This window comes from Apiospora aurea (genome assembly GCF_038362705.1).
Source record: "Apiospora aurea strain CBS 24483 chromosome Unknown utg000002l_segment0_segment0, whole genome shotgun sequence".
Classification (NCBI taxonomy): Eukaryota; Fungi; Ascomycota; class Sordariomycetes; order Amphisphaeriales; family Apiosporaceae; genus Apiospora; species Apiospora aurea.
The window spans coordinates 4,587,318-4,608,413 of NW_027117389.1; the positions used below are offsets into that span (position 1 = coordinate 4,587,318).

General features: G+C 53.0%; 11 protein-coding genes across 11 annotated transcripts; 5 read left to right on the plus strand and 6 right to left on the minus strand.

Moving 5' to 3' along the window:
- Nucleotides 1-435: 435 nt before the first annotated feature.
- On the plus strand, nt 436-1,136 carry PG986_003776 (uncharacterized protein; the record flags this gene model as incomplete). The annotated part of the gene is made up of 2 exons (XM_066839998.1): nt 436-546; nt 588-1,136. The coding sequence occupies 2 exons, from the start codon at nt 436-438 to the stop codon at nt 1,134-1,136; spliced, it is 660 nt and encodes a 219-aa protein (XP_066705062.1).
- Nucleotides 1,137-1,986: 850 nt separating this feature from the next.
- On the plus strand, nt 1,987-2,364 carry PG986_003777 (uncharacterized protein; the record flags this gene model as incomplete). The annotated part of the gene is made up of 1 exon (XM_066839999.1): nt 1,987-2,364. The coding sequence occupies one exon, from the start codon at nt 1,987-1,989 to the stop codon at nt 2,362-2,364; it is 378 nt and encodes a 125-aa protein (XP_066705063.1).
- A 434-nt stretch (nt 2,365-2,798) lies between these two features.
- PG986_003778 (phosphotransferase enzyme family protein) lies at nt 2,799-3,695 on the plus strand (the record flags this gene model as incomplete). Its single annotated transcript, XM_066840000.1, has 1 exon — nt 2,799-3,695. One exon carries the CDS (start codon nt 2,799-2,801, stop codon nt 3,693-3,695), a length of 897 nt encoding a protein of 298 aa, XP_066705064.1.
- A 119-nt stretch (nt 3,696-3,814) lies between these two features.
- PG986_003779 (chaperonin 10-like protein) lies at nt 3,815-4,924 on the minus strand (the record flags this gene model as incomplete). Its single annotated transcript, XM_066840001.1, has 1 exon — nt 3,815-4,924. The coding sequence occupies one exon, from the start codon at nt 4,922-4,924 to the stop codon at nt 3,815-3,817; it is 1,110 nt and encodes a 369-aa protein (XP_066705065.1).
- Nucleotides 4,925-5,408: 484 nt separating this feature from the next.
- Nucleotides 5,409-6,890, minus strand: PG986_003780 (60S ribosome biogenesis protein S.t1.c1; the record flags this gene model as incomplete). Its single annotated transcript, XM_066840002.1, has 1 exon — nt 5,409-6,890. One exon carries the CDS (start codon nt 6,888-6,890, stop codon nt 5,409-5,411), a length of 1,482 nt encoding a protein of 493 aa, XP_066705066.1.
- An 880-nt stretch (nt 6,891-7,770) lies between these two features.
- PG986_003781 (uncharacterized protein) lies at nt 7,771-8,756 on the minus strand (the record flags this gene model as incomplete). The annotated part of the gene is made up of 3 exons (XM_066840003.1): nt 7,771-7,886; nt 7,982-8,569; nt 8,651-8,756. The coding sequence occupies 3 exons, from the start codon at nt 8,754-8,756 to the stop codon at nt 7,771-7,773; spliced, it is 810 nt and encodes a 269-aa protein (XP_066705067.1).
- Nucleotides 8,757-9,655: 899 nt separating this feature from the next.
- Nucleotides 9,656-10,150, minus strand: PG986_003782 (uncharacterized protein; the record flags this gene model as incomplete). The annotated part of the gene is made up of 1 exon (XM_066840004.1): nt 9,656-10,150. The coding sequence occupies one exon, from the start codon at nt 10,148-10,150 to the stop codon at nt 9,656-9,658; it is 495 nt and encodes a 164-aa protein (XP_066705068.1).
- A 456-nt stretch (nt 10,151-10,606) lies between these two features.
- PG986_003783 (uncharacterized protein) lies at nt 10,607-11,461 on the minus strand (the record flags this gene model as incomplete). The annotated part of the gene is made up of 1 exon (XM_066840005.1): nt 10,607-11,461. One exon carries the CDS (start codon nt 11,459-11,461, stop codon nt 10,607-10,609), a length of 855 nt encoding a protein of 284 aa, XP_066705069.1.
- Nucleotides 11,462-12,641: 1,180 nt separating this feature from the next.
- PG986_003784 (HET-domain-containing protein) lies at nt 12,642-14,093 on the plus strand (the record flags this gene model as incomplete). The annotated part of the gene is made up of 2 exons (XM_066840006.1): nt 12,642-13,046; nt 13,104-14,093. 2 exons carry the CDS (start codon nt 12,642-12,644, stop codon nt 14,091-14,093), a joined length of 1,395 nt encoding a protein of 464 aa, XP_066705070.1.
- Nucleotides 14,094-15,112: 1,019 nt separating this feature from the next.
- On the plus strand, nt 15,113-16,273 carry PG986_003785 (glycoside hydrolase; the record flags this gene model as incomplete). The annotated part of the gene is made up of 3 exons (XM_066840007.1): nt 15,113-15,347; nt 15,409-15,534; nt 15,612-16,273. 3 exons carry the CDS (start codon nt 15,113-15,115, stop codon nt 16,271-16,273), a joined length of 1,023 nt encoding a protein of 340 aa, XP_066705071.1.
- A 47-nt stretch (nt 16,274-16,320) lies between these two features.
- PG986_003786 (heterokaryon incompatibility 6 OR allele) lies at nt 16,321-18,258 on the minus strand (the record flags this gene model as incomplete). Its single annotated transcript, XM_066840008.1, has 1 exon — nt 16,321-18,258. The coding sequence occupies one exon, from the start codon at nt 18,256-18,258 to the stop codon at nt 16,321-16,323; it is 1,938 nt and encodes a 645-aa protein (XP_066705072.1).
- Between the last annotated feature and the right edge of the window lie 2,838 nt (nt 18,259-21,096).

The following is a 21,096-nucleotide window of genomic DNA, read 5'->3' on the forward strand; positions in this document are numbered from 1 at the left end:
TCGCCCGATATGAGACGGGACTAATCGACGAGGTCCGGGGTACTACTAATACCGGTTCTCGATGGGGGCCCCGGTCTCGCGGCGCACCATGCACACCATGCGCACCAAATATAGCAAGGTGTATCACGTATTCTGGCAGTGCGATAAGATGGGTAGAAGAGGCTGAAAAGGAGCATCCACTCCTGCCCGTCCACCCCTGCCCGGCCAAATGTATATATACGACCGCACCGTAATCGTACTTAGAAACCGGATATCAGCATTCTCATTGCATTCAGTTCCGGTTCACTTCGTTTCGACGACTTTTTTCTTTTTCGCTTCTCATTCTTCTGTTTGCATATCCGCTGCGCGGTTTCTTCCCTTTCGCATTTTCGATTCTCGACAGCATTCTTATCCTGTACCGCAGCCGCAGCAGCATTTCCGTCTTCGACCGCCATCATGCACGGACAAACCCTCGTCCAGCTCATCGCCTCCGGCCTGGTCGCCTCGACCGCCGTCTCCGGCTTCCAGCTCAACAACGGAAACCACGGCCTCTCCCGCCGCGCCGCCGTAAGTTTCCAGACCCTCCCTGCTCAGTAAGCATACGGTAGGAGCCCCTCGCTAAATGTCAAAATAAGGGCGCCTTGTCTCTCTTCGCCATCCCGGCCGCCGCGGCGCCCGTGGCCGACATCGCCGCCGATGTCGAGAAGCGCTCGCCCAGCCCGGACCCCAAGAAGAAGAAGAAGGCCAAGAAGGCCAACGGTGCCGCCGCCGGCAACAACGGCGCCGCCGCGAACGGTGCCGCTGCTGCCGGCGGGAACGGTGGCAAGGCCAAGGCGGGTGGTGCTGCTGCTGGCGGCGCCGCGGCTGGTGGTGCCGGTGCGGCTGCCGCCCCGGCTGCTAAGGCCAGTGGTGCTGCCAAGGCTGGCGGTGCTGCCAAGGCCGGTGCTGGTAAGGCAGGTGGTGCCGGTGCCGGTGCCGCCGCGGGCGGTGCTAACAACGCCGGCAAGGCCAAGGCCAGCAAGGCGCCCAAGCTCCCCAAGGCCAGCAAGGCCGCGAAGGCCCCCAAGGCTTCCAAGGCCGCCGGTGCCAAGGGTGCCAAGGGCTCCAAGGCGGCGAAGGCGCCCAAGGCTACCCAGTCTGCTGCCCCCAAGTTCTAAGCGGGCGGTGACTTGTTGGCCTGGGCTTCGGGTTAATGGACTTGAGCCTGCGTTTGGTTTTGTTTCGCTTTGGGCCGATGGCTCTTCGTGGTGAGGACGGGGAATGTCCTTGTTTGGAGCCCACAGCAACCCAGATGGTGGCCCATAGTCCGATTCCATATGATACCAATTGTACAGTTTTCGCATTTGCTATAGGGGTTAGAGATGGGACTGCTTGCCACAATAGAAAGCGTTTTTCTTTTTTTCTTCTTCTTTTTTTTTGTGTTACATTAGAGACTGTCATACAAAGTATAGACCGTTTTTGAGAAACAAAAGCCGGGTTACAGTCCTGACAAGCGTTGACCCCTTGACTTCAGCAATAGTGGATTGTTTCCCAGGACGTGGCTGACTCCTTCTAAAGCTGTTGTTGCCTTGAGATGAGTTGAGGGTTCGTGAGTTCGATTTGCCAAACCTTCGTCGCATGCTGTTCCGGAGACCTTGGCAGACTAGGTGTTGGCCACTTGATATCTGTTTGCTGGTTGACAATTGTCGTCACGCAGTGAGTCTGTTTGACGAAAACGTCCTTTGTTTTGACTACGCAATACCATCCCAAACTATAGAAACTGCAAGGGTACTTAGAACATGTATTCCATCATTCTACGCGCATCGCCTATGTTTCTAGCATCCTTGACGAAGAGCTTGTGAACGCACATAGTAACTCAAACCCCCCAAGATAGTCATTCGTACATAGGTATATATAGCATGCTCCTATGTCAACAAATCCAAACCCCAAATTGAGCCTCCAGCTCCGCGATCCACCGCAACACAACAGCCAGATCACTCCCAAGAAAACTCAAAATCCTACATCACCATGAGTTCCTTACCCTCCTACACCAGGTACTTCTCCACCATACACGCCACCCACAAGCGCAAACGCGGCCGCCCCGTGGGCCGCCGGGAGCTGCGCGAGAAGCTCGTCGCAATGTCCATTTGTGAATGGGACGTGGAAGATGGGAAGCCCGTCGAGGTCATCCGGGACTGGGGGAAGCCCGACATGGAGATACGCAACCGTTTCGCCTGGGAGGAGAAGTTCTATCCGTACCCTCTCACGCAGCACAAGGGCCCCTGCTGGCTGTACTGGTGCAATGTGAATGCGCGCCAGCAACGACGGAGCCTGCAGACGCGGATCGCGGAGGAGTTGGAGGAGGGCGCTCGGCATGCGCGGTACGAGTTGGGCCGGGATGAGTAAGGGCCCCCAGAAAGGGTAGTCGACCCGCAGCGTGGTCATTATACCCACCGAGTGTCTGGGGAACGGAAGCAGGAAAAGAACATAGCTATAATAAGTGATAATGGAAGTTCTATGCCATGTTGTACGTAATCTCCAAGCCCCAACATTGACCCCTATTTATTGATGAACTCCGCCAAAATGGCCTGTGCTTCGCATGACTGGGTCGCCGATGATCTTATGATTGACCGCCTTTCCCGTGATGCCGAAACGTACATGTGAGTCCCGAGTCAGATGCGTGATATATGAGACGTCCATCATGAAACAATCAGACCAAGTTTCAGGCTTACCTATGGCACACCATATCGCTCATAGAACTCTCTGCCTATGAAAAATCACATGACGCAGTTGGACCTCCTCGGAAGACCATTCCACAACGCCGGGCCGTCGAAGCCATGATGGCGACCTCTTACACGCTCCCCTATTACGCACCCCCCGACAGCCTCCCGGCGGCACTTCCTACCATCGAAGACATAGAGAATGCGCGGGACGGCATCAAGCACTCATGGTCTCATCGGATAGTCCGCGTCGGCACGCACTTCGTCGTCAAGTACGGCGTCGGCGTGCAGACCCTGGAGGGAGAGAACATGCTGTTCGTCAAGGATTCCGCGCCATCCCTTGTCGTACCCACCGTGTACGCGATCTTCTCCCGTATGCAGGAGGAGGACAAAGAGAATAGCAGAGACCCGATCACGATCAACTACATCGTCATGGAGTACATCCCCGGCCGGACCCTGGAGTCGCTCTGGGGCCGCCTGGACGACGCGACCAAAGCCAGAGTGGCGACGAAGCTGCGCGACTACTTCTCCCAGCTGCGCCAGATCCCGTCGCCGAGGTACTTCGGCGCGCTGGGCAAACGGCCCTTCTGCGACGACGGCTTCGTCTGGCACCGGGAGGACGATGAGCTCCAGCAGCCGCACCTGAGCTCCGGCCCGTTCGACTCGGAGGAGCAGCTGCTGGACGCCCTGATCGCCAAGTACGAGTTCCACTCGGGCAGCCGGCTGCACGGCGACCGGCGGCACGAGTACTACCGCTACGTGCTGCCGCAGGTGCTGCGCAGCGGGGGCTCCGTATTTACGCACGGCGACCTCCAGCGCAAGAACGTGATGATTCGGGAGGACAACGGGGAGGTGGTCATCATCGACTGGGAGTCGGCGGGGTGGTACCCGGGCTGGTGGGAGTTCTACTCGACCATGTTCTGTTGTCGGTGGAAGGACGATTGGCATCTCTGGGTGGGCCGCATACTGGACGAGTATCCGAATCAGTACGCCTGGATGATGATGATCTTTAGGTGATCTTGGGCGTCGAACCCGAGAAGCCGTTTCTCTATAACGAGACCCCAATAATAGGAATAATGTTTAATAAGATCTTACATCGAACCGAAGCCAGCAAGCACCTCCAATCAAGAGAGAGACTATTTCTCAGCATCAATCTGTCCCTGATCCACCACAATGACCGCCTTCCCCTGAATCCTGCCCCCCTTCACCATGTTCATCAGCTCCTCGATGCTCTCCAGCCCCCTGAACACATTCGTCCTGACCTCGACGCCGTGCTCCGCCACCGCCTCCAGCATCGCCCGGGACTCGGCGGGCGAGCACAGCAGACTGCCCTTGAGGCGTATGTCGCGGAACACGAGCTCCTGGAACGGCACGCTCACCTCGTCCGGCTGCGCCACCTGCACGACGGTCCCGTGCATCCGCGTCACCGCGCAGCCCAGGGCCGCGGCGCCCGGAGCATCCGACAGAACAATCGTCGCGTCAGCGCCGTCCCCACCCGCGACCTTCCGGACCTCCGCCACGACCTCGTGCTTGTCTTTGCGCTCATCCAGCACCACCTCCGCCCCAAACCCCCTCGACAGCTCCAACGCCTCGTCCCGCGCATCAATCCCAATGACCCGCAACCCCAACGCCCTCCTCGCGAACTGGACCCCCAAGTGCCCCAGCCCGCCCCCGGACCCGACGATGGCGATCCACTGCCCCATCTTGAGTTCTGTCTGCAGGCCCGCGCGCCAGACCGTCCGCCCCGCGCACGCAAGCGGCGCCGCGCTGAGCAGAGACACGCCGCGGGGCAGTTTCGTCGTGAACCGGGCGTCGACGCGAACGTACTCGGCGAAGCAGCCGTCGATATGAACCCCGACGTGGCCCTGGACGTCGGGGCAGTACTGCTCCTGTGGACCCTGACCGCCGCGACAATCCGCGCACTCGCCGCACGGATGAAACGGCAACCCGCACATGACCCGCTCGCCCACTTCAAAACCAGAGGCACTGCCGGCCCGGACGACGGTGCCGGACCCCTCGTGCGACGCCGTGACCGGCAGCCTGTCCCCGAAGACGCCCGCCGCGACCATGCCGTCCGTGTGGCCGTAGGACGCGGCCGCGACCTTGACGAGGAGGTCGTGGGGGCCTAGCTCATCCGCCGCCGCCGACGAAGGTACGGGCACGCTGCGCAATCGGTATGGTTCGTTGTGCTTGACGACTTGAACGGCCTGCATCTGGTCCGGGACGGATGGTGGGGGTTGCGTCATGATTGGCAGGGAAGTAGGAAGGCAGGTCGAATATGTCGATTTATCCTGTCGATTACGTAGAATATTGATACGGCTCTGGTCCAGCTCTGGGGGTATGTCAGCCAGGGATTCACGAGTTCACATTTGCTGGCGAAGATAGCGTCTGAAGCCGGGTGCCCTCAATTACCCAGATCGGGAGCGGGATTCCGAATGGCTGCATCAAAGTGGAATTGTGCTCTTGACGTCATTGATCAATCAGTTCTGGGCAAACAAAATGCCATGGTGCATAGATCGCCAGAGTATTGCCGAGCAAGGAGAACAAATACAATGGCCAGCAGGCAACGGACAAATAACCTCAAAGGGGTCACTAGAACAGTCGAAACCGTAATGTAGCTCTAGAGGCCTCTGGCTTGTTACCTCGGCCAAGTACTTTTGGTATAGTCGTGAATCATCTCGCATGGTGCCTTTCCTTTCCTTTCCTTTTCTTTTCCTCTCTCTATCTACCCTAAGCCTCGAAAACCAGAACAATTCCATCATCACCCGCCGTAACGATCCGGTCACCCGTTCCCTGCACGAAGCCAAGAACACCACCGCCCTCGCCATCGCCGCGGTGACCCCGCCACTCCTTGACCAGACCACTCGTGTTCTGACCAGTTATCCGCAGATCCCAGCGTCGCACCACGCCGTCCATGCCGCAGCTCGTCAGGATCCAGCCGTCGCCCTTGACGAAGTCCACCTTGACCACGCTGAACTCCTCGTGCGCCTCGCGCAGGTGGCGCCGCACCGCGAAGCTCTTGGCCGTGTCGTAGACGGCGATGCTGCCGTCGACGCTACCGGCGGCGAGCAGGCTCTGCGTGGGTGAGAAGGAGAGCGTCTCGATGCCGTCACCCTGGGTGTGCAGGCTGGCCAGGATCATGCCCGACTGCGCGCTGCCGGCGTCGCCACCCTTGGCCTTGGCCTTGCTCTGCCGGCTCGATTGCGGCTGCGCCTGCGGCGCCGTCTCGTTGTTGAGGCGGGGGAGACCGACGATCTTGATGGCGCCGCCCGCACCGCCGACGGCCACGAGCGTCGACTTGGGGTCGATGGCGACCGAGTAGAGGCCGCCCTCGACCTCGAACCGCTGGTCCTCGCCGTTGAGCGACACGACCGTCTGGCCGTTGTCGTTCGTCAGGCCCTTGGCCGCCGCCTCGCCCCACACGTCCCAGACGCACAGGGAGCTGTCTTCCGAGACGGTCGCGAGCAGCAGGCCGTCGGGCGACCAGGCGCCGGCCGTACAGGCAGCGGTGTGCATGAAGTAGGTCTGGACGATCTGGAGCGGGTTGGACTTGTCGGACGCGTCGATGGTGTAGACCCAGACCGAGCCGTCGGAGCCGCCCAGCGCGATGGTGTTGGGGGTGGGGGCGTAGGGGCACGGCGCAACCCAGTTGATCTCGGGCACTTCTTGGGCCTCGCCGACGAAGTTCAGCTTCGCCTTGTTGTGGCCGTCGATCGCGAGTTGGTAGGCGCGGAGTCGTCCGTCCAGACCGGCCGAGACGAGGAACTCGCCGCGCGGCAGCGTGAAGACGACGGCGTTGATGGAGTCGGTATGGCCTTCCAGGGCGAAGAGGGGGGTGAGTTCGGTGTTCTTTTGCGTAGCAGAGCTGGGATCGGTCGCATAGCTGGGAGGGAGCACCGGGCGGCCGGAGACGCCGGATGTGTCGAACACGTAGCCCATGCCGGGGGCATCGTCGCCGTCGCCGTCGGAACCGCCGGTCGCAATGAGGGAGGGTAAGGTGGGGTGCTGAGCGATGGTGAAGACGGAATCTTTATGGGCGTCGAAGTAGGCGACGCTGTCGTTGACCATTTGGATCTCTTCGGGCTCCTCGCCGTCGTCGGAGTCCATGGCGACATCGCCCTCCACGTCGTCAATTTCCTCGAGGGCCTCGTCGGCGTCGAGCAACTCGGGCGAGTCGTCCATCTCCTCGTCTCTGGGAGGAGGGGCAGACATGATGGGCCTTGCGCTTCGATAACGATTGATGGGTGTGGTGTAGAATTCAAGTGCAACACACTCTTGTGATTCAGTGAGTGTAACGTCGTATTAATAAACCACTTCTAATCAAGAAGAGGTCAGTCGTACAAATCGATGTTGGTGGAAAACCCGAGCAGATTGTTGATTTGCTTGATAATCAAAATGGCAACTTTTTTCGACGCCCTCACTTTACAGTGGGGTAGAAAAAACAACCCCGCCACCACCACCCACCAGAATCCCGCCTTCAGCTGCTTTGTCGGGTCGACCTGCTTATCCTTATCTGAGAAAACCATCTGCCACTGATCTGATAAGAATCGGGGGTTTCGTTCCACTGTACGTTTCTTTCAGCCCGTGTCAACCTAATGGCCGGGGCTTTGGGCAACAATGCCTTGGCACACCACACTGTAAGAAACATTGAGCTGGCAAGCGAATTGTTTCATTCCAGCACTTGTTACACAATTGGTTGGATCCAGTTGATCATCGGCTCCTGGCTTCTGCAAAGCTGTGCCGCAGATCTTATCTTACTGGGCTGCTGCACGTCCAATGCAATATAATCCCCAAGTTCATTTGGGGACCCTGCTGCAGAAGCCCGCTGTAGCGGTAGGTACAGTGGGGTCTTTTTGGTATCCCCTGCCACCGGGGTTCACTTCGAGCATTAATGTGTTCGCAAAACGAAACAGTCCAACCTCTATGCCGATTGCTATCTAGAAGGATATGTTCCAAGATGTATATATGCCGTGTCTGGGGATGATGTAATCGTCAGTGTGTCATGGAGCCCTTTTCCCAGTTCAAGAACCGCGTTGGGGCGGTTCAATGCAAGCCTTGGACAAGCTGAGATCCCCCAGCTTCAACCCATCCCTTACTGTCCCCCCATTCCAATCGCGTAGACTTGGTCCACGAGCTGCAAAAAGTGCTCGGCCTTCTTGGGCGCGCCCGGCGACGGGAAGCCCCAAGTATAAGGAATGCGCTCCTCCTCTACGCAGAGTGTGATGTACAGGTTAGCAGGGTGCATCTTTCTGCCTTTACTTTTTTCATGTCCCAGAAGGAGATATAGGAAGGAAGGAACTTACCGAAGAACGACCTGACCCACGACTTGGGCGCGGACTGCGTGGCATCGTCCCACATCGTGAACAGGTAAAAGGCCGTCGTGCCGACGGACCCGTTGACCACCCCGACGCTGAAGTTCTTGTTGGCCGCCATGTCCTCGGCGTAGTGCGCCGACCAAGCCCGCGCCGCCGTCTCGACGCTGACGTACGCGGTGGGGCCCGGGTTCGTGCCGTTGTCGCTGTTGAAGACGTGCTTGTGGTCGTAGTTCAAGTCGTACAGCCCGAGCCGGCTGCCCGTCTTGTACCAGACCCCGATGTCGAAGTGCGCCGCGTCCCCGAAGGCGAGATCGTTACGGGATAGCGACCCATCGAACTCGCACACGTTGTGGCTCGCGGGCAGGCTCAGGTCGCCGAGGTGGAACGAGTCGTTGGTGCCCGTGGTCTGGAGGTGCCCGTCGAGCACGATGTCGACGGCCTTGTCGTTGAAGCCGTCGGGGGAGCCGTAGGCCTCGGTCGCGGCCCGGCTCAGGATCGTCTTGTTGATGTTGCGGCCGTCGCGCGGGAGGTAGCCGTGGTTGGCCAGGATGTTGAGGCCGGGGCAGGGGGAGCGGCCTGCGTGTGAGGGTCAGGATATACGAGTTCTTTGGGGTCCGACAAAGGATGTATGTCGTTAACACGAAAGGTCAAACTCACTATCCGATGCTCTTCTCTGCCACTCGTGGCCTTCTGGTTCCTTCATGCCGGGAAGAGCAGCGGCGTAGCCCGAGGCGGTTAGGATAAAGGCAACGTTAACCTTCATGGTGTCGTTGAAGATTAAAATGTCGACTGGGATGGGTGTAGTGGTCGAGCTGTAGAGTACGAAGGTATGTTGACTGACTTGAAGCTTCTTCTCGCCGAGCGGCCGGAGACTTTATACATGGCATACTCCTGGCCAAGACTTACAGGCAGCCTGCTACCGATGACGAAAAGTCGGGGGGTTGCACCGAACAGGGGAAGGGATAACGGTCATCAGCAAAGGTGAGGCTGCGCGCAGTATTAGTCGACGACCAAGCTAAGCAGCAATGAAGTGATTCCAGAATTGCTTGCTGTCGTATCTAGGGCTATGTCTCTGCGACGTTGGGCTGCGTGATGCTGGTTCGCTTGCTGTCTTACACCGTGACAAATACCTGTCGTCCGCCAATCAGAAGCTCCACACAAAGTACCTGTTTGCCTAATTCGGAATGGCTCTCTATAGAGGCTACGGGAGGCGGCGCAGGCAGGAAAGGGACTATCATCCTTAGTCGTGTACTTTCGAAACTAACATACTCCAGGTTCCACCCACTAGCCCACGTACTTTTAGATGCTTACCCGGCTAGGGCTGACGCTGAGGGCCCCAGCATACTCCATCACGGCTGATCACCCACAGGGACCCTAGAGAAGATCACAATTCCAAATACATTTCTTGGCAAAAACAAACAAACAATTACTATTGAGCATACGTAGGCACTTTGGCCTTAGCTAGATCCACCTTCCTCTCACCTGCATAGCCATCTACTTATCTTCTAGCCCATCTTGATCCTATCTCGAAAACGTCGGTTAGCTCTAGATGGAATTCCTACCTTGTATTCTGGACCCATCATGACAGCGCACCATACGGCACGGAGTAGAAACGCCGGCCGGTTGCTGTCAAAATGGGCTCCAACAATACGTCCCCGTCGTTTACGCGTCCCCGGCACTATCAGCCGTGGTGACGCTCGAGACCGTGGTCTCGTTCGAGAAGGTCGTCGTGCCTTTCGAGTCGGGCGACGAGCTGCGGCTGCTCCCGGTCCTGGTCGGCTGCGAGATTCTCTCCGACGTGTCCACCGAGGGAGTCCTCTCGAGGCGGACGCTGCCGTCCTGCTGGTACCGGGTCTTGCTCAGCCCGACGCACGGCTTCCCGGCCGTCCAGAACTCGCGCGGCTTATTGAGCGCGAGCAGGCGGTCCTGGGGCAGCGGGGTGACGGGCAGGGGGAAGAAGTGGGGGCAGATCCAAGGGAGGACCAGCCGTGGCAGGTTGGCCAGGAAGAGGCACAGGTACAGGACGATGGCCCACCATACGAACCGCCTTCCCAACTCCATGGACCAGTAGCCGTGGACGACGATGAGGGCGCTGACTCGGAGCCACTGTACAAAGGCGAGGAACAGGAGGGTGTGAAAGAGGACGGTGGTGTACATGGTTTGTATGTTGGAGCTTCGGGCTACGAAGAGCGGCCGGGCACAGGCGTCAACCAGGACCAAGGCTCCGAGCCACAACACCAGATCCCTGACGCATTGAAAAACAGTTATGGGACTCATCTTGGCGGCGGTCTTTTGGAGTACTTGAATACTATGCAGCTGCTGTGGAGAGGTTCGAGGGAATGTCTTGCTGGTTGTTCCAAAGCAAATATCTCCGACTCCGACGAAGACACATTCATATACTCAATTTCCGAAAGTAACATGATTGAAAAGACAAAGACATTGTTTTTGATCCTGGGCAAAGGATAGGCTCTATCGATATAAAGCATGGTGGGCGTTGTTGTCTTTGTACAGAATAAAGCGCGAGTTCTTTATCTGGCTTTCGATGATGACATCGTACGGTATTAATTAGTAGCATTGTCCCTGGTATTGAGAGTAACTGATATTGGCGAGTTTTTACGACCTAGAATTGGAGCGAATAGTATAGTTTGGCACGGTATGCCCATCTCTCTTCCCACGGTTGGCTTGCAATATCCCTAGCCTTTCCACCAACATATCACTATTCATTTGACAGCTCCTTAACTCCTGTCTCCAGTATTCTTCAGACCCTAAGACCAATGGATGGAAGGCCATAACACCAATCCGCGAAGATTTGACAACCTCGAGCCCTCGCAATGTTGTAAGTGAGTATTTCCGGAGCATGGGTTTCTCACTAATTATCATAATCAGTGGTATAGATGTCGTCTTCTTGTAGCCTGCGAAAACCGCCCCGAATGCGGCACGCTTGTCGAGGATTTTCTCGGGCGTTTCCCAACCTGGAATTTCCGAAAGGCATAGATGCGTAAATGTCATTGCGTCCAGCTGAAATTTGGTTTCGGGGATCCATCCGTTTTGGCTAAAACCCCAAAATTGTATGTCATTGAAGCTAATGACACGAAGGGCGCCACGCGAATCGTCACGGCCCTCCCAGCGACTGAGAAATCTCACTCGTTTGAAGATGTCGGGGCTCACCATGTTTTGGCGCATGGGAAGAATGCGGTGAACGTCTTCGGAGCCGTGAAACTCGGATTCGAGAGACGTTTCAACATAGCCATAGTTATTTTGCGTCGTGCTGCGTCTCTCCAGCCACCCTTTCAGCTCGTCCATAGATACATCGCTCCGCGCACCGTAAAAGAGGTACAGCTCCTTCACCAACTCCCGGAACTCTGGGGCCGAGCCGCGGCGGTCGCTGAGAGCCCGAGACAGCCGCCATACCAGCTGCGCAGTGGTGATGATGTCACCAAAGGATCCGAAGGAGAAACTGGCCGACATGGGGCTTGTGGTTGTTCGCCGTGTTTTCAATGCAGTCCCCAAGACTGCAGTGCGGATTGGGAAGATGGGTTGTCGGAAGGTCCTCAGGCGCCGCCGAGCCTATCTACGTTTCAAGCTGGAGCCTGTCAGCATGCATGTCAGCCCAACGTAAGCCAAGGCAGACTTGGCGTGGCGGAGTCTGTGCATACAAGGATTTTGCAGCCAAATTGACAGAGGTCGATAAAAGGCGATTGAAGGATAGATAGCATTGGGTGCGGGGATGATCAATACTTTTCCTGCAGCACATGATATCATGTTTGCTACGACTCGCACCGCGGCGCCAAGCAACTTGTCATTCTCTCACCAGAGATCTTCAATCCTAAAGAACTCTTGTCTGCGTCTACCGACAACGACCGCATCCCAACCCATCTTGTGATCGGTTGTGGCCCTAACAAGCATTATGCCCCATCCTATAACTCACACAAAGCCGGCGGAACATTCCCGTCTCTGTAAACCTTGCACTAAAGCCTTGATATCTGCCCGGGGCAATTGGCATCGACGGCTACTTATCCGAAGCCCGCCGAAGATCTCGAGGTTCGTTGACACGCTGCAACAGATGGGAATGCGGATACCGCAGCATCCTAAAACAATATTGTATTCCTGCCGGCCATCGCCAGATAGAAACTGTTTCTTGTGTTGGCACACTGCCTGGGACACCAGACAACGTCAAAGACAAACCGAAACTTGGGTCCCAACGGCTTTAGACTTGGCTATCACCTGGTTTGACACTGGGACGACCGGTGGTCTGGGCGAGGGGTTCCAAGTGTTGCAAATTGGTTTTCAAGTAGAGTCTGGCCTCACCGGATTATGTGTAAGATTGATGAACGCGCAGGGTAAGGACTTTCCTGAATCAACCCACCGAATTCTGTGCGATCACTGACATCTGATTACAGTTACTTCCGATACCTGGTCCCCAAACACAGCCGTCCTTGCTCGAAGCTGGCTCGAGCAATGCCTGCGCAGCCACAGCTCATGTGCTAGATTGTACGACTATGCCAACCCCAGGCGCCTCCCGAGGAGGGTAATCAAGGTTGAAAAAAATGCCGGTCAAGGGATACGGGCAAGGCTCCTGCTAAGTGAGAATCTGCCTCCCGACTTTCGTTATGTGACATTGAGTCATTGCTGGGGCACACTCAAGTTCATGACCTTGACGACGGGCAACTATGATTCATTCTTCCGAGGCATCCCAGTCGGCGATGCGAGTTTCAACCAAACATTCCGAGATGCTTTCAACGTCACGATGGACCTTGGGTATGATTACGTCTGGATCGACAGCCTATGTATTATCCAGGACTCACCAGGGGCAGAAGATTGGAAACGAGAATGCCCCCAGGTTGGGTACATCTACGCCAACGGCGAATGCAACCTCTCTGCTACTGGATTTCGAAATGGAGCCACCGGCATGTCCGCCAACAGAAATCCATGCCCGATTCAGATGCCATGTCGCCCAACTATGTATCTTGTGGCCAATACTTCACCGTTTCTGGACCCAGAGACAGAACTCCCCTTACTTTCACGTGGCTGGGTGATGCAAGAGCATACACTGGTAAGCGTTTCTTTCACTTCGGAGACGGACCCTTTGCCCATGCTTAACGATGGACAGTCCCCAAGAACTTTGCATTTTTTGCCCAACCAGATATGTTGGGTGTGCCGTTGCTCGACACACTACGAATTGAGATCCGCGCCTAGATTCGGGGACTTGGAACTGGATCACCTTCATATGTCCAAGAAGAAGTTCGGTGCAGCGGGAATTGCGTTGCGAAACTTTTCTCCTTCCAACGAAATCCGACGCCGATTGCAGTATTGGGCCGCTTTCTCCGACAAAGCTTCAAGCACAAATCTCACCGTGATCTCGGATAGGCTTCCGTCGCTGTCGGGGATTGCCTCCCTGTTGCAGCCTTGGCTACAGTCCCGATACGTTGCTGGCCACTGGGAAGCCAGCTTGGTTGAGACGCTCGCATGGCAGTGTGATATGCAGGGCGACGAGGCAGCTTACGAAGGCTACATTGGCCCAAGTTGGTCGTGGGTGTCTGCCTTGAGACCTGTCTACAGCGATCACATCCAAATTTCCAGAATGCAGTCGCCCACCCTTTCCCAGGTACTTGAGGTCAACATCACCCATGCTGGCGCGGATGAGTTCGGGCCCCTTAGAGACGCTTACCTCCGATTGCGGGGGCCGGCTCTAGGAGAGATCAGAGAGATTTACCGGGATGGTATATACCTGACCGGGGTCGTGGATCTCCCGAGCGGCTTGACTACGTTCTTCTCAGTACAACTAGACAGACCTACCTTGGCAGCAGCTGCACCAAGTCAGACGTACAAGGGAAGCCCCGAGCGGCAAGTAGTAACACCATCATTGACTTGGCTAAAATCGCTACGCTGGCTGTTGCTCTGTGTAGACGAAGATAACCAATTCAGTGGACTCATGCTGGAACGGGTGGAGCACCGGTCTGACGGTATCTTCAGACGAGTAGGGTCTTTTACTCAGTTCATGGATGGCCTTTATTATGTATCACCATACCTTCGGCGGAACAAAGGAGTGGATCCCATGGCATTACGGCTTTTACCGACGGACGAGTATACCATCATCTAGGGGCAACTGGCGGAATTGAATACTGTTTTTAGATACACTAGTCAACGACGACCACGCATCAGCTCTGCAGGCGCCCAGTATTCCAGATGTGAAAGTTTTCGGGCCCGACGCCTGGCATACCCGGCGAGATGTCTTGGGTGGTTTGTGATAAGTTGGTAATGCCTACAAAGTTGTGCACCTGTCACTGGGGTTGTCCCCAAGAAGGTTTGATTACGTGTTTTGAGGATATATTCCTGAGTTACACTGCATAGCCAGTCCCAAGTAGCACACTTGACGGCTATTGCCGCTGATATCCGATCTCGGCCTTGTCACTAGGATAACGTTCATCCCATGATACTAGGAGGCCCGGACCAAGAGTTTATTTCTTATTTCGACGCCAATGCCAGAATCATTCCAATCCATCGTTACCAAGCAGCTGGTATACAGACGTCCAAGCATACTTTCGGGCCTATTCCACCGCATGGAGCCTATTGCGGCAAGCGCCTCACCATGCGGGATGTGACGCGGGTGGTCTGACACGTCCGCTTTAGGCAATACGGACCATGGCGGCTCCGGAGGTGTGGATAAGTTTGTGGGGCCACCGACATAGGCCAGGGACACCGCCAGCGGATAGCTGCGTGCATTCGCTTGATTTTCCGTCAATGGTACACCCAAGCACCGCTGGAACTGTCATGAGGACGAAGAAAAACCAGGCTGGCAGTCGTGCTGGCGTAGGATCCCGACTGCATCCGACAGAGAGAGTCGGCCCCGTAGCCGCAGCCACCCGTTTGTCTTGGATGGCTCGGCCTCAGGCCTTGGACTCTTGTGCCCGACGTCGTTGCTTCATTTGAGTTAGGTTCGTGTTGGCATCGGAATTGCCACCAGAGGGCCTGGCCCGGAGACTCGGGGACCTGCAAGTATAAGAAAGACGCCAGACGCAGCAGTGATCGCTCCAGATCCTCTCCTATCTCTGTGCTCCCCAGCCCGCAACCGACCTTCCCCCTCCAAGGCATCTACAGCTTCGCTTAGGACCTGTCACCATGCATTCCACCCTGTCCATCGCGGCATTCGCTGCCCCGCTCCTCCAGCTCGCTTCCGCCCACGGCCACGTGGCCGGCGTCAAGGTCAACGGCGGTGCTTGGGTCCAGGGATGTGACCCGAACTGGTACTACCAGCCGTCGGGCGCGGCACCCAATACCCCCGGCTGGAAGGCGCTGAATCAGGACAACGGTTTCGTGTCGCCCGACGCGTTCCAGTCTAGTGACATTGCTTGTCGTAAGTCGCTTCCAGACTACGTCCAATGAATAGATAGTTGACTAAACTGCTACCACTGTAGACAAGAGCGCCAAGGCCGGAGAGACCTACATCAATGCCAATGCCGGAGACACTCTGACTATGTACTGGAACACCTGGCCCGACTCCCACAAGGGCCCGGTCATCAACTACCTCGCCCCATGCAGTGGTAAGTCCCCCCTAGGCACTGGTCAACCTCTCAGCCCCTGCACCTACTATCCCAAGTACTGACAGGAAGTCTCAAAGGCGAATGCACCTCCGCCTCGCCCGGCGGCCTCTCCTTCACCAAGATCTCCCAAGCCGCCCTGATCTCGGGCAGCAACCCGGGCACGTGGGTGACGGACACGCTCATCAGCAAGAACTTCACCTCGGACGTGCAGATCCCCGCCTCGCTCCGGCCCGGCAACTACGTCCTGCGCCACGAGATCATCGCCCTGCACGCCGCCGGCAGCCCCAACGGCGCCCAGGCCTACCCGCAGTGCCTCAACATCAAGGTCGGCTCCGGCGGCTCCTCCGGGCCTGGCCGGCGGCGTCCCCGCCACCAGCCTCTACTCCGCGAGCGACCCGGGTATCCTCTTCAGTTTGTACGGGTCCTTCTCCAGCTACCCCATCCCCGGGCCCGCGGTCAACGGCGGCGGCGTCAACAACGGGGGCGGCAACGGTGGTGGCAACCAGCCCCAGCCCCAGCCCACGACTATGAGAACGACTACCGCGGCACCGGCCCCGACGGGTGGCAATGGTGGCGGCTGCTCCGTGGCCAAGTACCAGCAGTGTGGTGGACAGGGTTACTCGGGATGCACCGTTTGCGCGAGCGGCTCCACCTGCAACAAGCAGAACGACTACTACCACCAGTGCATGTAAAGCGGGTGGAACACGACTGGCAGAGGGGTTGCCTCCTTGTCTCGTAGAAATAGTTGATTCCGAAGTTGATGTCTTAAACCTTCATCGAATGGCATTACCAACTAGTTAACCAAGTGAGACCCTTCCCCGTAACATCAAACGATGTCACCGTATCATCCATCGTATTTCTCTCAATGCCATGGCTTCGCGACCAGCCCTTGTAACGGGATGCAGCCTCCTCCAAAGCGAACCTGTCATCCAACCTGCTGTACCTAAGTTGAAGCTTCTTGTCCACGTCCCCTTCTCCATGCAGGCGTTTCGCTAGGATGCCCTTCCCGACCAGTACCGGGTTGCCGCCTGGGTGGCTCGGATCGGTATTTGACCTAACCTCCAGTTTGCTTGGATCGTCATTTGCCACGCGGCGGAAGACGGCCGTCACGTCAGAGTCACGGAACTGGCAGAGCTCGTCCCCGACTCGCACGCCCGCGGCGCCGACGTTGCCCGGGACCAAGCCCATCTGGCCGTTGTTTGCAATGAAGGCAGTCACGTTTAGCTCTGTGAGCCGCGCCGTGTACTTGCCCGTCCCGTTCCCGAAGTGTACTTGGGCTGTTTGTTCAAACTCTTGCTTCTCAAAAGACGCTGGCGTGGTTGTCTTGCCACAGGACTTGTTGGCGGCTTGCTCGTTCAATCGCTCCTTTTGCTCTGGCGCTTCCACACTTATCTCTTCTCTGTCGTTAAACAGGTGGGAAAAGGCTTTTCTTCGGACCAGGCCGAGCCTGTGATAATCTGTAGAGAGAAAGAGCTCATGAGTTGCGTGTAGTAACTTATCGTATCGACATTCGACCTCCCAAAGGGTGAATCGCTCATGCATTGCTCCCATGGCGATCTCCCATTTACCCCACTCTGCGCTGGACTTCCACGGTTGACCCAGATACAAAATCTTGCCCACCGCGCGCCCTTTGATATTGTAAAGCTGACGCGGCTGCGACGCTGTGATTTGCATCATCAGAGCCTTTTCAGCGCCTCGGTCATGGAGGAACTGCCCGAGGTACTGGCAGCTCTGCACCACTGTCTCGGGCTTGTTGCACTCGACGGCGTACTTCCAGAGACCCCGCAGCATGGTCTCGATGTTGGGCTCGCCCGAGTAGTCCACTTCAAACCTGCCATCACCCACGTCATCCGCGATCCCGAGCAGCCCGTAGACGCGATCTCTCGGGTCCGTATAGAGCGACCCCCGCGTCGCCTCGAGCACCTCCTGCAGCCGGCACCCTCGCAGCTCATGCACGCGCCTTAGGCTTTGGATACGCGCGGGGAGGCCATCGCGGATCAAACCGATCGCGTCCCTGGATGCGCGTGGCTCGAAGACCCGCTTCCTGCCCCGGGGTTCCAGCAGGTGGACGAGGCCCTCCCACCGGCTCTCGTCCTCGCCGCATTGGAGTCGCAGCTTCTCCGCCAGGACGATCTCCTGCACGATCCAGACACGCCGCCAGTAGGGCCGCTCCAGGAGGTTCAGCAGCGCCTTCCACCGCCTCGTTTGGCTCCGTCGGCAACTCTCGGGCGTGTAGTCCGAGAGGCGGCCCGGCACCCCCAGGCTATTGCGGTGGCGGCGCGACGCCAGCTCGTCAATCCAGCTCATGGCGATGGAGCTCGTCTTGGATGCCAGCCCGAGCCACACGCGTACGGTCTCGGCGTTGCTGTAGATGTCGCGCATGCGGCCGACTTGGTGATTGCGCTCAGCGACGTTGGACTGGTCGATGCACAGCGCGTCGATCCAAAGGACGCGCTCGTAGTCGCGCCATCGCAGGTGCCGCAGCGCATCGTACAAGTTGCGACGAATCGGCATCGCCTTCCCGTCGATGAGACATGTTGGCGCTGGCTCGTCGCCAGTCGCAGGGCTGCCCCATGTGTAGCTCAGAGCTTCGTAGTCAAGGTTGCGCGAGTGCGTCGTGTGGAGGATGCGACAGCACAGCGCATCTTCTGGGACGCCAGGCTCCAACACGAGAAGTCGGAAGGCGTCGGGCGCCGTCAATGGTTCGTATACAAAGTTTGACATGGTTCCGGCGGTGTCAATTGAAGTTAAACTTGAATCTTCGCAATCGTTGACACAGTCACGAATGTTGAAGAGGGTCGCCTAATGGAGTTTTGACCATTTGGCTGGACTTTGGAGGCCCCAAACCTGCCTGCTGCATTAGGCTGACCTGCATGATGATGCAGATCCAGCCACACTGCCACTGCTTGAACTTCGCCTACTTTCAGCTGCCAGACTAAACTTTGCTTATTGCTGTGCTTTCTGTTTTTGGCCAATCCGAGGGCCCTTCTCCACAGACTAGTATCTCAGGGCCTCTGACGACGCTTACTACGATCCAGCCACCGATAAAAACCAGTTCAAGTATTGTCGTCTTCAAAAACAACGTTGGAGGTCTAAGACTTGAGTATCATATGCCTCGGGGGTGTATGTACATGCATACGCTGATTCAGTAGATGCATATACGATATCGGAAGATTCCTTAGCGACGGGGTAAGGTTGGTCTGCCTTTAGAATGCAGCCATAGCGAACGCCGCAATTGCTTCATAAAAAGGTTCATCTTATTCGGCAGAGCAACGTATTACATTAAAACCATGTAACTCGTGATACAAGCTAACATTGGTTCAGCGGTTACCGGAATCAATCAGTAAGAAACGCCGTGCTGGGTCTTTTAATGACGATTTTATAAAGCTAAGTTTTATATTTTTAAATTACTAGCTGCTATATAAGAAGAAAAGGGTTATATGCTATGTTATAGATAATGTTTCGCCCGTAGCCACTCGATAAAAAGGGCTTAATAAAGTTAATTCTCTAAATAAATCTCGTCGCTATTTAGCTTACTACTTATCTCATTAGTTCCTTAAGATATCTTTTATTATTAATCAAGTTTACTTATTTTTATAATGCGTCTCACTTTATAATATAAAACACTAAATAATAATATACTTATTATATAAAATAAGTGATTATATAAATTAATATTTAATATTATATAATAGTTTATATAAACTTATGAGATATAACCTTTATTAATTACCCCCTCCCCCCCCTTATTTAATAATACACTTAAAATAAATATAAAAAATAATAATATTAATAATAAATTAATTAATTAAATAATATATATTATATTTTAAAAGTTATTTTTATTTAACGTAGTTTACTACTAAGTCGATTAATTACTTCGCTAGTTACTTCTTTTACTTCTCGACCTTTTTATATAAATTAATTTAATTATAACGTTTAAAATTAATTAAAACTACTCGTTATTTAATTATTTATTTAATTTTATATTCTTTTTATATATTCGCGTGTTATAGTTTATCGAGGCTTTTATAAACAACTCGATTTCTTTTAAATATATACGCTTTAACGGCGAATAAAATACTATATTTAAAGGTTAAAATAAATAAAAAAAGTAGGGAAATATATTAAACGTAATAATATTATTATTCTTATAATATTCCTCGAATTCGGTCGAAATATAGTTTTTATAACCGTTTAAAATTAAAAAGTAATACGTGCCCTTTATCCGCTTTTTCGTATATTTATCGAAATACCGAATTTAGTTTAAGCTCGTTTTATTATCGGTTTAGTTATTAAGAGTTAATTTAATTATTTAATTATTTAATTATTTAATTATTTAATTATTTAATTATTTAATTATTTAATTATTTAATTATTTAATTATTTAATTATTTAATTATTTAATTATTTAATTATTTAATTATTTAATTATTTAATTATTTAATTATTTAATTATTTAATTATTTAATTATTTAATTATTTAATTATTTAATTATTTAATTATTTAATTATTTAATTATTTAATTATTTAATTATTTAATTATTTAATAAATTATATTCGCGAAACTAGTTTACGAAATAATATTAGCTTTAAACGATTAAAAATAGCGGAATATATTAGCTTTACGAATTAATATATTTAATTACCGTCGCTTATTTTTAATTATTTAATTAAACCGATTTCGCCCTTTTACGCCGATTTCGCCCTTTTACGCCGATCGGTGCGTATTACGATAAATATTAACCCGATTATACTTATTATAAAACCGGTTTTATTAAAATTCTATATATTTTCGTTTACGATATTATATTTAGCCTTAATATTCGCGATTAGCGTAAACTAACCGGAAATAATACTTAAACCTTTATAAAAAGCTTTTTAATAATCGTATTAACGGTTTATTCGAGTTTTAAAATCCGGGTTATAATTAATAAAACGGTTAACTTGATATTTATTAACGTACTCGCCGTCGCGTAACGTAGTAAAGAAATTAATTATATTTTTTATATTAATAAAATTAAAAAATATTCTTCGGGTATTAAAGTTAACTATATAATTTCGAAGTATTTTTTTAATTAACGTTAATTTTCGTTATAAATATCGAATTTCGCGTCGTAAAATTCGGCCGTTTAATCGGTCGCTAATTATTAATTATAAAACGCCGAAAGCTTTTATAATAACCTTTTAATTAATAAGTTTTATAGGGTTTCGCGTTATTTAAATTATTAATTTAAGTCTATTTATTAATAATAACTTTAAAAATAAAAGCTACTTTACGTATTTTAACTTAAGCTTAAAAAGGTTTTCTTTTTTAACGTAACTATTATTAATAACCATATATATTAAGTTTAACTCTTTTTTAAAACCTCTTTTTAAAACGTTAAAATAGTTAATATTTAAAGATTAAAATATATAAAAACTATATAATAATAGATAAAAAAGTTACACTTTAACCTTTAATATTATTAATATAAAACTATTATCGATATAATTTTTATATTTATTAAAAATTAAAAGCCTCTATTAATTAAAGTTATTAAAGTAATATAGTGCATTAG